We start from the raw sequence: 13824 nt of genomic DNA, 5'->3' as shown, positions 1-13824 counted from the left end.
TGCTCAGGGCCTCAGTTTCTTCACAGGGAATTAAGTAGACTGATCCACCACTGTTGGGCTGGTGTGCAGATGGACCCACCGGGAGCCCACCAGGAGTGTGGCAGCTAGCGAGTAAACACAGTCCTGCTCACCCGCCTGAGGAACTGGACACTTGCCTACCTGAGCCTCTTATCTCTCCTTTATTCTAGTGCTTCTCGACCTTTCTAATACCGTGACCCTTTAACTCAGTTTCCCATGTTGTGGTGACCACCCCCCCCCGCAATTGTAAAGCTATTCCATGGCTACTTCATAGCTGTAATTTTGCTACTGCTGTGAGTCGTAATGTAAATCTTTGATATGCAGAGCCCCATGGCGGTCGCGACCCACAGGTTGAGAATCACTGCTTTATTCCCTGCCAGCCTTTTCTGGGAGCCACTTTAGTTCTGTTGCCAGTCACGCTGTATGTTGTGACCCTAGGCTTGAGACAGACTTCTCTGAGTAGGAGCCTTGTGTAAGAGCTTCTACTCACAACACCTGGTTCCTGGGAACAAAAAGGGATGAAGCTGGGTGGAGAGAGGATCTGCTGGGTGGTTCTGGGATAACCAGGGGGAGAGAGACAGCAATAGTCTTCAGGAGTATTGAGAGCAGGTCCAAGCCCCTCACCCACACCAGGCCTTTCCCCCAGCTCACACCCGTTGCCCTTGGCAACCTAGGAAGCTCTGTGGTGACTGCAGCAGTGTCAGGGAAACTGAGTCCCAGAAGTCATTCTGCCCAGCCCCTTGTCATGTTCCGAGGGGCTCACACTCCTGGTTAGTGGATCCTTGAACTGACCAGGTGTCGGGCTCCTGCCACCCCAGCTCTGACCGAGGCCAGTGATGTCTGAAGCTGAGGATCCCAGAACGGGAGAGATGCTCTGAGGGAAAGGACAGAGATGAGGCATCCTCAGAGACTCCACCTTTGTGCAAACGTCTCCTTTACTGGTTGTATGTGAGCTCGTTCCCGTGGCTCTGGGGGTGGGAGCCAGGCCCCCAGTGTGCTGGGCAAGCGTTGGAGTGCTGAGTTACAGCCCCAACATTCCCTATTGACATGTGTGATCCACAGAGCTGGGATGTTCCCTGTTGGCGCTGACGTATGTGATCCACTGGGCTGAGACGCACTCAGTGATTGACATATGCTTAGCATCTGCAAAGCCATGGATTTGATCCGCAGCCTTGAAAAAAAACATGAAGTCAGTGTAAAAATTATGAGTGACACTTTACCCTACTGGTGGGCGGGGTTGGCATGAGCGTGCACACGCGTGTACAGGTGCGAGACCAGAGGCCATCAGACGTCCTTCTCCATCGTTCTCCACCTTGTTCTTTGAGGTAGAATCTCTCACTGAGTCTAAAGCTTGGCATTTCATCAAGCCCGACCCACCAGCAAGTGCCCCCAGGATCCACCTGTCTTTGCCACCACGGCGCTGGGATCGCAGGTACGTGACACCAAGGAGAGTTTTTACATGGATGCCATGGAATTGATCTTAGGTCCTCTGGCGTAAACAGCGAGCCATCTCCCCGAGCCTTTTCCACCCTGTGTCTGTGCCCTCTTTAGACTGTCACTGCCTTATGCACATTTTATAGCCAGAGTTGCAGAGCCAAAGACAGGATCCCTGAGCAAGGTGATTCTCAGCCTCCCTGCTCCTAAGCTTTTGTGTAAGCCAGCCTCTCGGGATGCACCTGGACTGAAGGCTCATTTCTTAGGAGTCTGGAGTTGGAGTTTCCCAGGAGCCAGTGTGGATCTGCTGGCAAGCCTGCTTGCTTTCCTAAGTAGGGAGGACCGTTAGGGACCCAGATACTCCCAGGAGCTCTGAGGAGCAGCCCACTCCTGTCAGCCTGCTGACTGCGCAGGTCCCCTCTGAACCCTCAGATAGTGCCCTTTGGTCTGCTTTCTCTGGCATCTGTATCTGTCTTCATCTCGCTGATTCTGCTGCTGATAACTGCTGGACAGGTAAACAAGGAAGGAGGAGAAAGTCCACAGAGTACCCATCAGCCAACTCCAGTAAGGGGCCAGGGCCATGGGCGGGGCCAGGGCCATGGGCGGGGCCAGCCTGGAGAAAGGCCAGTCAGTCCCGCTTTCCTGGCTTTCCAGGCCCTAGCCCCTGGCCCCATCCAGTCTCCCCCTTGGCAACCGAGGCTCCAAACTAGGAGTCCCGATCCTGGGTACATACTCTCTCTGCCTCGGTTTCCATATCCAAAAGCATGGACAAGTCGCAGCCAAGCCCTGTGGGGCAGGAAAGAAGAGATGGTGGGGGGAGGGAGGTGGACCCAGTGGCACACCTGTGCCCTGCAACTGTGCCCTCAGGATCTCTCACTGACTTCAGAGCCCCACTCTGGGTCCTGGTGTGTGAGAAGTACCCTTTGAGTCTGTAGAGGTGTGGAGAGAGGGTTCCCTCACCCCAGGTCACGAAGCACACCTGCACTGAGCTGAGGCCTGTAGCAGGGACTCCCTGAAGTGTCCATGACCTGGTCCAGGCAGCTGAGTCCTGGGTAAATGAAGTCCCTGAGGGGAGTGTCTCACCAGAAGAGCTCAGCCCAGGGTGGCTCCCTCTCAGGTTGGGGAAAGTTGCCAGACCGAGTACAAATGGGAAATGTACACTGTGTTCCCTTGTTAAAAAGTGACCAGGAATTTTAAGGAAGACACCAGAGTATTAAACCAAGATTCTTATCACAGGGCCCTAAGCAAAAATCACAGCACAGGATCCCCCCCCCACAGGGGAGGAGGCCAGATGGAAAAAGGAAAGAGCCTCTAAGAACTGATACGTGGGCTGTGAGCCTCTCTCCTAAACCCAGGTCAGCCTTGCTCACCCCACCACTGTCTCCTACGCATTCAGTCAGGATGGCTTCCATCTTCACCCACCCCTGCAAGAGGTGCCCTCAGCCAGGCTGTGGTTTGACCCTGTGTACTCCTTGGGGAGCAACAGACTCTCCCATTGAGACTGCTAGTGCAAAGGAGGGCTCAGAGATGTGTGTGTGTGTGTATGTGTGTGTGTGTGTGGCAGTATTGGGGTTGAATCCAGGGCTTTGAACATGCTAAGCAAGTGTTCTGTTACTGGGCCATCTCCCATCCCTGAGCCCAGATTTGAACATACGCAGGGTTATGTGGAGGGACCTTTTTTTAATGGTACTAGGGCTTGAACCTAGGGCCTCGTGCAATGCTAGGCACAGGTTCTACTGAACTGTCCCCCCAGGCCTATACGTGGCATTTTGAATGATAATTTTTTTAATGCAGGAAAAACAGAATATCAAATTTTTAAATAAAAATGTGTGCTAGCAGCCAAGATTCTCCCACTGGAGGCTGTCCTGCAAGGTGGGACCCTGTCTCTCTTCACAACTGAAGGTTTCTTTATCTGGTGTTTGTATTGCTCAATTTTTTTTTTTTAGAAAATTGCATCAAAGTACCACTTTCTTGATTAGCGAGTGTTTGGAGTCTCTCAAAGTTGGTTCTTAGAGCAAGAGCCTGACACCCACCTGAGTCCTGGTCCTGGTGGCAGAGAGGACCATGAGGGAGACAGCTGATAATGACAGGAACAGGTAATGGCCACCAAGGTCTGTGCAGTGACCTAAGCCCCGCCCAGCTTTCTTCTGTGGGGCAAATCCTGAACACCTGTGTAGAGAGTGCTACTCCAGACCCGGTGTGCAGCAAGCAGTGCCACTCTAGGACAGGTGCCATCCAGAGAGCTCAAGAGCAGTTCCACAGAAGGTGTGACCCCCTACAGGAAGGGACATCTATGGGGACCAGGGAAATGGTGGCATGACCCCTGACCCACACACACACACCAACCCAGGAAGGAATCAGACCGAACCCCAGTTTTCAGATGGGGAAACTGAGCTTCGTCCAAAACCTCCAACCAGGACGTTGCAAAGTGGGGACTGCAGGGGTCAGGCTGATGCCTGAAGGTTTTTTCTGCACCCCCCACCACACACACACACAAAACACACACACACACACACACACATGCACGCACGCACGCATGCACGCACGCAAAAGCTGGGGTGGAAGCCAGCAGGAAGAGCTGCCTTCTGTACTCCAGGGGCCAAGAGGCCAGTCATTTCAATCGCACATGGCAAAGTTGTCCCTCCCATAGAGAAGAGACCAAGTGATCTCTTTCAAAGATCACTAGTTCCTCCTTTAGGCAGAGCCCAGGACCGGGGGTGGGGTGGGGTGGAGGGGGCTGACCAGCAGGGTCCCTTTAAGGCTGGCCAGGGGCAAGTTCATTCACCCAGGGGCCCCTGCTGACTCATGCTTATGAAAGTGATTTTCCTGGCCCCGCCTCTGCCTCCGCCTCCTCCCAGCCCCGTAGTGAAATACCCCTGCTAGCCTTGGGCCTCTCGCAGCCTCTGGGATCCCCAGGGCTAATGGGCATCCTGCTCCCGCAGCTAGGCACCGTGACCAAGTTCCTCTGAGTGCCCTGCCAACCCAGGCTCTCCAGGTCCCTCCAGCTACTGCCCATCAGGTGAGTGAGTGGCCTGGGCAAGGCTGTGAGTGGGAAATCATAGCGTGGGGCAGAGGGAGCCAGACTGGAGCTAGGCAGTAAGTAGTCTGGTCCCTGAGCAGGACTCTGGGAGTCCTCCCTGCTCTTCCCAGCCATGGCCATGGCCAGGTCCCTCGGCCCCTCTCCCCAACCGCCTCATCCAGCCCACGGAATAGCTGTTCTGGCAGGAAGAAGAGTGATTAGCCTTGCTCCTTGACCACCGTGTCTACAGCCTAATGAGGTGCTGTGTCCTGTGTACCCGGCACAGATGGGCACAGCCAAGGGTTTCCGGGCACTCGGCTTATGGAAGGTGCCAGGAGAAAGTAGTGGGCCATGGAAGTGGGGCATCAGGAATCTTGGGCTCAGGTGGGGCGGGCACTTGGAATAAGTGTTCATTGTGACTAAGGCCAGGTAATCCTTGGCTGACTGCACACTTCCTCACGCCCCAGGGCTTTGTGTCACTGGCAACTGTCACTGTTACTTGTTGCTTTGTTTGGGAATGGAGAGGAAGGGGACCAAACTAGGCTGCGAGACCCAGACAAGATGCCTCCCTCCGCCCCACCTCAGTTTCTTTCTCTGTGTAGGATCAGAAACCCCAGTTCTTGGGTGTCTTAGAGGCCAGTGGCACATGACCCCAACCCTCCCCAGTGTGACAATTTCATAACCTCAGAAATATCTGCGGTGTGACAACCAGGACAGTTACCACCACTTCTGGGAAATTCTACTTTTCATTTTTATGTGCATGAGTGCATGAACTCATACCTGTGGAGGTCAGAGGTCGATGCCCTGCTACTTCCTCAATCACTGTCCTTTTCTTTTCCCTTTCATTATTTATTTATTTATCTTGGTTTGTTTTCAAGACAAGGTTTCTCTGTGTAGCCCTGGCTGTCCTGGAACTTGCAGTGTAGACCAGGCTGGCCCTGGTTAGAACTTAGATGGGAGACCACCTTATTTTTTTATTTATTTTTTTAAACAAGAGAGAGAGCATGTGTAGAGGTCAGACAACAACCCTCAGAGGTCACGAGTCAGTTTTCTTTTTCCATTTTTATGTGGGTCCTAGGGATCAAATCAGGTCACCACCCTGATGCAACAAGTTACCTGTTGAGCCATTTCCCTGGCTCTCCTGGACTGAACCTGGAGCACATTGATTCGGCCAGCTGGCCAGTGTTCTCCAGGGCGCCTCCCTCCAGATCTGGGATTATAGACACCTGCTTTTTACAGGAGTATGAGGAATCAGAACTCAGGTCTTCCTGGTGTGGGGCAAGCGCTGTACCCGCCGAGCCATCTCCCTGGGCCCTCAAACCGGCAATTTATAGTGTTAACTTTTCTGTCGGCATTGCCCAGCCAGAGGGGCTCAGAAAGACTCCATCACATTAAAAGCAGGTTATTCTAAACTGGGGGGGGGGACTCACTCCTGTTGTCTGAGCACGTGGGGGTGCAGGCAGGAGGATCAAGGGTTCAAGGCCATCAAAACCAGGCCGCTTTTTTCCAACTCTACAAACTAAATCCTGTGGGTGGAGCTGAAGCAGGGAGAAGCTGTTTTGCTTTACAGATCTGTAGCTGGTGTTTGTGGGTGGTTGTGAGGGTGAACAGCTTGGAGGATGTGACCTCCGGGGTCCAGGCCCACTGGTGACCTCATGTGTATGGCATCCCATTGCTCCAGGTGAAGCATCTGCCAGCTGTGCTGGAAAGGGGCCTGGTCTTGGGGTGCAAAGTCCTCCAGTGTATTAGCCCGTCCTACTTCCTGTGGAGCAACTTGGGCATCCCTTGAATCTGGCCTATGTGGAAAGGGCCTCCTGCTGGCACCTCTGAGGAGCTGTATGCTGGGGTATTGCAGCGAAGGAAAGAGTGGGCACCTTGGGTCTCTGGGGATAGTTGGCATGCTCTTTTCAGGGGTGTTGGGATATCTGGTAGGGTTCTGCCCGCAGGGATCCAAATTTAGTTCTGTTATCTGCCTGCTCTGAAACTTTGGGAGCATGGCTTGCCCCCTGGAGCCTCAGTCTCTGCATCTGAGAAGTGGGTTGTCATGAGGACTAGAGGAGACGATGCATAGGAAATGCCCCGCCAGGATGTTATCCTCTGTTGTTGCTGCTGCTCCTGGGGAGACTGAAGACAGGAGGGGGAACCCCAGCGCCTTTGATGTACTCTGAGTGCACTGGGGAGGGGACTGCTCTCCAGGAGTTGTAGCCTGAGTCCCCAAGGCCTGAGCACCTTGTAGTCAGTGAGAAACTGACCCTACAGCAGGCCACTGGGGCCAGAATCTGCAGCAGAGCAAAGGGGGCAGCCACACACTGCAGGAACCTCCGGCCCCCTCTACCTGCAGGAGCACAGACAGGGTTCTAGAGTGGAGTGGCCCCGCTCAAGTCCAGTCCAGCTGACAGGAGGAAGACAGGCTCCTGGCAGCAAGCTCTCTAGGCCCAGCCTCTCTATTGGTAAATTGGGAGCGACAGAAAGAGCACTTTTAACACCCCAATAAATATTATAAGTATAAACTCGTGTGTGTAGAGGGTTTGAACCTCAAGTGCCAACATCTCTACGGAAGTCTGGCAAGCTGGGCAATGGCGGCGCACGTCTTTAATTCCAGCACTCAGGAGGCAGAGGTAGGTGGATTTCTGTGAGTTTAAGGCCAGCCTGGTCTACAGAGCTAGTGCCAGGACAGGCTCCAAAGCTACAGAGACACCCTATCTCAAAAAAACAAAAAGACAAAACAAAACAGAAGTCTGGCAATGCCCTGGCGTCGGCTGCTGAGGTTATGCCATCCGTCATATTACGCCAGTATTCTCTTAGGCCCTGTATGGGGAAGGCCTTGTGGTCTCTGGTATCAGGAGGAAGTCACCTGCACTCTCTCAGGGAGGAGGAGGGCACAGCCTGTCCTGGGGACATAGGGCCCATCTTTACAGGTCAGGGAAGCTGTCCCAAGCCTGAGCACAGCTGAGGCCAGAAAGATGGTTCGCTCACCCATGAGCCCACAGGGAGGTGCAGGGTCATGCCCCACTAGTGGGCTGCTCCTCACAGTCACCCGCAGAGGAGCGCTGAATGCCAATACAAGGTACTGTGAGGTCAGTTGTCCCGTCTGACTGGTTGGACCTGCCTGGTGGGGGGTGCTGGTCTTTGTGTCCCGGCACACAAGTCACAGGGCCTCAGCTGTGTTCAGAAAGGTGCGTCGTTAGCCGGCCACTTTTCCAAACTAGAGAGTCCATATACAATCCCCAGATTTCCACCTCCTCTGGAAGATCTCTGGGGATGTGACTTCAGACCAGTGTGCTGCCCCCAGGTGAATCCGTGGCTCTTAGGGACCCGCACGATGGCCCAGAGTCTTAATCATCAGTTAGCCTCGCTTAATCAGTTAGCTAGCAGCTTCCGCCCAGGGTCAGCGTGGGAGGGACAGGTCACTGGAAGAGCGCGTCACCTCTGCTCCTCCATCGCGGTCCGTTGTTTGTGGTCCCCTGGTTAGGAACTCAGGGCAGACTCCTGGGGGAGGTTGCCCTGCTGCTGCTGCCAGCCTGGGAACACTGCTCCGGCACTTTGAGCAATTAGGCATTGTGGCCAGCAGAGGGCGCATGAACTCCAGAACCCCAGGCTTGCTGGCATTTTCCCAAATTCAGTTGTCAAGAGTCTCCCCAAGTCCAAAGTCCAGTCCCACCCTGAGCAGGAAGTCAGGCAGGGCCTTCCCGGCAGTAAATCCACCCAAGAAGGTGTTCCAGAATATTCTGCTTGCACAGCCTCTCAAGGCTCAGGTCTGGAGCCAGTGTCAGCAGTAAGGAAGTTGTAGGCCAGTGGGGCAGTGGCATTGCAGCTACCAAAGAAGCCATCTTGTCTTGTTCTCCCCAACCCTCCCCCACTTACTGGGCAAAGGTCCCCTCCCTGAGATGAAGTGGGGAGATGGATAGCGTAAGGCTCAGTAGAGATCGTGGCCCCTGGTACCCATGTGGCTGAACATTGGATGCAGAGAGGAAGGAGGAGGAGGATGCCGGAGGAGAGGAAGAAGAGATGAGGCACATTGTGGCTGCCGCCTGGGGCCCTCCACTCTGCACTGAGCTGAGTGAGCTCAGAATGGAGCTGAGAATGGACTGTGTGTCCCCCAGCCTGACCACACAGGCTTCTCTTTGCTCTGCTCCCCAGGTCAGCTGCCAGCCTGAAGCTGAACTCCAACTCCAGCTATGAGCTCCTGGAGGCGTGACTCCCTCAGGGCCAGCAGCTCGGAGCCCCTGCCAGTGGTCATCATTGGTAAGTGTCACACTGATGCTCTGGGGACCCCGGGGTCTGAGGCCAGCAAGGCCGAGGCTGGCCTCTAGATGACTGTCTTCAGATGAAGCTGGTGTGTTTACCGTGGGCCAGCACTGTGTGTGTAAAACATTGTACCATTACCCCAGGTCCACAACTGTGCTGGATGCCCAGGTGGGGAACACAAAGTTGGGGCCCATGGTTCCTGTTCTCAGTTCTACAAAACTGAGAATGTTAGCATCAGGTGGACCCACATGACGGACATTTTCAAAGTGAAAAACGAACAGACGGCACTAAGAGCAGGGGAGAGATAAGACTGGCAGAGGAAGCTCTGGGCCAGTTAGCAGGAGCTTGAGTCCTCTCAGACTCAGAATAGCCATCACCCCACACACAGGGCCTGAAGCAGTCCGTTCCACTGATGGACTGTCACCTACCTCCAAGTCTCAGCCCTCCTGGCTTAGACTAACACCCCTGCCTCTGAGACACAACCCCATCCTCCTTTTAGTTTTACTTTGGGGCTCACTGTGTTGCCCAGGCTGGCCTTGAACTTCACATCCTCTTGCCCCAGCCTCCCTAGTTTCAGGCTTGTGCGGCTATAGGGTCTGTCTCTCTGAGTGTGAAACCCTGATTAGCCTTGTGTGAACATAGGCCACTTAACTTCTATGCCCGTTTCCTCTCTGATAACACTGCGGAAATACAGGCAGCCTTCGGCCACTGTTCAGAGTTTATTTCTTGATCAACATTACACATGGCGTCTGACACAGAGTAAGGGGCTTGGTGAATGTTTCACGGAATGAAGGAGTAGCCAGCCAGGCTGAGTCCCCCCTGATCCCCGCTCCCCCCGTCTCTGCAGGCAATGGTCCCTCGGGTATCTGCCTGTCCTACCTGCTCTCTGGCCACATCCCCTACGTGAAGCCAGGTGCCATCCACCCGAATCCCCTGCTGCAGAGAAAGCTGACTGAGGCTCCAGGGGTCTCCATCCTGGACCAGGTGAGTCTGACACGTGAGCATGGGAGGGGTATTCTAGGGAAAAGCCAGGGTTCCCAGGAAGGCAAAGCACAGAACAGAGGAGCCCACAACATCAACCATAAAACAGGAAAAGAGCAGCTGGGCTCTCTCCCGAGACCACATGCCATGTCAGCTGTCTATGCATCAGACCCATGGTCCTCAATAAGGGACTCTCTCTAAGAACACTCACTGGGGCCCTTGGGCTCCCAGAGGGACCACAGTGACAGTCCCTCAAAATACCCAGTATAGCGGTCTTTGTGTAACCAGTTTCTCTTAGCCTCAGAGTGGGACTCTGTTATCCTCTGGGGGTCCCACTAACCTGTGTCCCATCTTCAGGATCTGGATTACCTTTCTGAAGGCCTTGAAGGCCGAAGCCAGAGCCCTGTGGCCCTGCTCTTTGATGCTCTCCTGCGCCCCGACACAGACATTGGAGGCAGCATGGACTCTGTGCTCTCCTGGAAGCAGCAAAAGGAACGTGCAATTCCCCACCTCGTCCTGGGGCGGAACCTCCCTGGGGGCGCCTGGCATGTGAGTATCATCTTGAAACCACCCATTCTCCCTTATACCTCCTTTTCTTCCCGTCACCTCTCCTGCCACCTGTCCCAACCCTGGGGAGGGGCACTATCTGTCTGGGCTGGGCCTGAGAACTCCTTTCTCTGCAGTCCATTGAAGGTTCCATGGTGACGTTGAGCCAGGGCCAGTGGATGAGTCTTCCAGACCTACAGGTCAAGGACTGGATGCGGAAGAAATGCAGGTAAGGGGTCCCCCAGAGGCTGGGTGGGCAGAGGGGACTCCCCTACAGACAGATACAAGTGATGCAGGTAAGGGGTCCCCCAGAGGCTGGGCGAGCAGAGGAGACTCCCCTACAGACAGATACAAGTGATGCAGGTAAGGGGTCCCCCAGAGGCCGGGCGGGCAGAGGAGACTCCCCTACAGACAGATACAAGTGATGCAGGTAAGGGGTCCCCCAGAGGCTGGGCGGGCAGAGGAGACTCCCCTACAGACAGATACAAGTGATCTCTCTAATTGTGGCTCCGGTGGACTCTGTCCCTGCAGATGAGGAGGGATGTCAGGTTTGCGTAGGGACAGGAACATATGCTTCACCTGCCTTGTGCACAGAAGTCTCTTATGATAAAACGACAGCTTGTAGCCTCTCCTTTTCATGGCTCTGTAATATTCCTATAGGGGCCGTGTCCCTGGTTCAGCAAATATTGTACCCCAGTGATTTACTGCCGGCTACCAGCCTCTCTCTCGTGTGCCATTGTGAGAAGCATGCCTGCTGGTTAGGACAGTTCTCAGGTTTCACAAAACAAAAGCAAAAACAGGAGGGAGAATGACAGACAAATCCTATAGCTCCTGGGTAGCCTGGGGGCATCCTGACCTCTGAGTCACCCTTAGGACACCACATGTCCCCGCACTGGGTAACTGCAGCCATGGAAGCATGCAGCAGGGAGGTCTGTGGTTATGCCAAGCCACCCCCCCCCCAAGTGTCACAGACCCTGCAGCCACCGTCCCTGGAAAGGGAAGACAGAATAAAAATGGCAGCAGAAATAAAACAGTCTCCCCCATCCCCCAGGCCTTTCCTGTGTGGCCCGGGACCTGCTAAGGCCTTCAGTGGGATATTTTAAAGTTCACACTTCAGAATGGGATTCACAGGGTTGAGAGGTAGGGATTTAGTCAGTGGTAGAGCACTTGCCTAGCAAGCCCAAGGCCCCTGGGTTCAGTCCTCAGTTGGGACTCAAGGCCAGGTTCAGGGGCCACTGCCCGGTGTCCCTCTGCCCTCCTCTCACCCCCTCTTCCCCTCCTCCAGTACAGCCCTGCTCTTGACTCTAGCTGCATAGACCCTGATCTCATTCCGAACTTTATGATATCTAAGGTGTTAGATCTTACTATATTTTGAGTTTTTGAGGTCTTGCCATGCAAGGCTGGCCTTAAACTGGTGATTCTCCTGCCTCAGCCTCCAGAGTGCTGGTACTCACCAGCATTTGGGCTGTTATTACCTACTAGGGTAATGGCTTCACTGCTGGCCAGCCCGGACATATTACTCCCATGCTCAAGTTCCAGTCTAGGCACTTGGTTTTCACCCAACCTTGTAGAATCCCCCAAGGTCTGACACACTCACCACCCTGCCTCCCAAGTAGGGAAACTGAGGGACAGGGAGAGACAGAGAAGCCTGACTGCAGCTGGGAGTGTTGTCACCACGGATGTTGCCTGCCTCCATGCCCATCTCTGACACCAGCTCCCACATCTGCTTCCTCCTCAGGGGTCTCCGCAACAGCAGAGCCACAGCCGGCGACATCGCCCATTACTACACGGACTATGTGACCAAGAAGGGTCTAAGTCACAACTTTGTGTCTGGTGCCGTAGTCACGGCTGTGGAGCAAGCAAAGTCTGACCATAGCAGCCCCGAGGCCCAAACACCCAGCCCCCTCTTCCAAGTGAAAGGTTACGTGACTGCCAAGGACCACAGCCGCCAGTCCTTTTCACTGTGGGCCCGTAACGTGGTCCTGGCCACGGGCACCTTTGACAGCCCAGCCTGGCTAGGCATCCCAGGAGAGACCCTGCCCTTCGTCCACCATGAGCTGTCAGCCCTGGAGGCAGCCCTGCGGGCAGGCACTGTGAACCCAAACTCAGACCCAGTGCTGATCGTGGGCGCTGGGCTGTCTGCAGCCGACGCTGTCCTCTTCGCTCGCCACTACAACATCCAGGTGATCCATGCCTTCCGCCGGTCTGTCCATGACCCTGGCCTGGTCTTCAACCAGCTGCCCAAGATGCTGTACCCTGAGTACCACAAGGTACACCAGATGATGCGTGATCGATCCATCTTGTCACCCAGCCCCTACCAGGGCTACCGCAGCCTCCCTGAGCACCGACCGCTGCTCTTCAAGGAGGACCACCAGGCAGTGTTCCAGGACCCACAAGGGGGCCAGCAGCTCTTCGGAGTCTCCATGGTGCTGGTCCTCATTGGCTCCCACCCCAACCTCTCCTACCTCCCCAGGGCAGGTGCTGACTTGGCCATAGACCCAGATCAGCCACTGAGCCCCAAGAGGAACCCCATTGACGTGGATCCCTTCACCTATGAGAGCGCTAACCAAGAGGGCCTGTATGCCCTGGGGCCACTGGCTGGAGACAACTTCGTGAGGTTCGTCCAGGGTGGGGCCTTGGCTGCTGCCAGCTCGCTGCTGAGGAAGGAGACCAGGAAACCACCTTAACATCAGCCAGCCGCCCTGACAGCAGGCCCGGGAGAGGAGGGGCTCACCATAGCCCAGTGGGACATGAGCCCATCTAAAGATTTCCCATCTGGGGACCAGTCTCCCCAGCAGGAGATGAAGACTTGAGCCCTGTGGATGGACTGTCTGACCCAGAGGCATGGGGAACACAGGTTACCCCATCCTCGGGCTAGTCAAGGCCCAAAGTGAGAGCAGTAGCTATAGGCAGAGAAGCCTGGGTCTGGGCCCCCTTGAAGCCGTCAGTGTGTGCTGAAATCACGGGGCCAGCTGAGTGGCCAACTAGCAGGACCAGGCCTAACCTTTCGGAATCAGGTTCATAATAAAATCAACAGCAAGTGCCTCCATTGTGCCTGAGAAGTCTGTGCTTGGGGAGTGGCTAGGCAAACAGACCCTGCACTGAGCCCTTGGATAAGGCCTACAGCTCCAGGAGAACAAGGGATGGGGCCCCAGAGTGGAGCAGTCCTGGGCTTGGTGCTAGAGACTCTGGGCGGGAATGAGGATTCCAGAAACCTGCCGCAGCCCTGTCCACCCGGGAATCCCCTGGACTGTTCGTCAGTCTTGCAGTCTCACCTCCCTGTTACCTGCCGCAGGGCCTTTGCGCAGGCTGGTGTCCAGCCCTGGGCCCCCTATTCAGGTCTCTTGAGTCTGAGTCACTTGAACAATTCTCCACATCTTTCTCTGCTTTCAGGGCAACTGGCGTCCGCGGGTGGAGGAGGGGAGGGGAAGGGATGCAAGGAGGACCAGCCGGCAGAGGGCGCTCAGGGCTCGCCGGACACCAGCACCACGGGGGAGGGGACGGGGGTCAGCGGGACCCTGGTGGGGACCGGGGCACAATCCTGGGGGCCCCCACCCTCCTCCACGCCCGTCTGCATC

The 13824-nt window shown here is 55.3% G+C and overlaps 1 protein-coding gene across 1 annotated transcript; it reads left to right on the top strand.

Annotated features, from left to right (window-relative positions):
* Positions 1 to 4351: 4351 nt before the first annotated feature.
* Osgin1 (oxidative stress induced growth inhibitor 1) lies at positions 4352 to 13288 on the top strand. Its single transcript, XM_057753961.1, has 6 exons — positions 4352 to 4471; positions 8612 to 8716; positions 9567 to 9703; positions 10058 to 10249; positions 10384 to 10475; positions 11985 to 13288. Exons 2-6 carry the CDS (start codon positions 8650 to 8652, stop codon positions 12931 to 12933), a joined length of 1437 nt encoding a protein of 478 aa, XP_057609944.1. The 5' UTR covers positions 4352 to 4471; positions 8612 to 8649; the 3' UTR covers positions 12934 to 13288.
* Positions 13289 to 13824: the final 536 nt, after the last annotated feature.

Source organism: Chionomys nivalis, chromosome 21 (assembly GCF_950005125.1).
Source record: "Chionomys nivalis chromosome 21, mChiNiv1.1, whole genome shotgun sequence".
NCBI lineage: Eukaryota > Metazoa > Chordata > Mammalia > Rodentia > Cricetidae > Chionomys > Chionomys nivalis.
The sequence above is the reverse complement of the archived record's forward strand: the minus strand, read 5'-3'. Positions and strand labels throughout refer to the sequence as shown.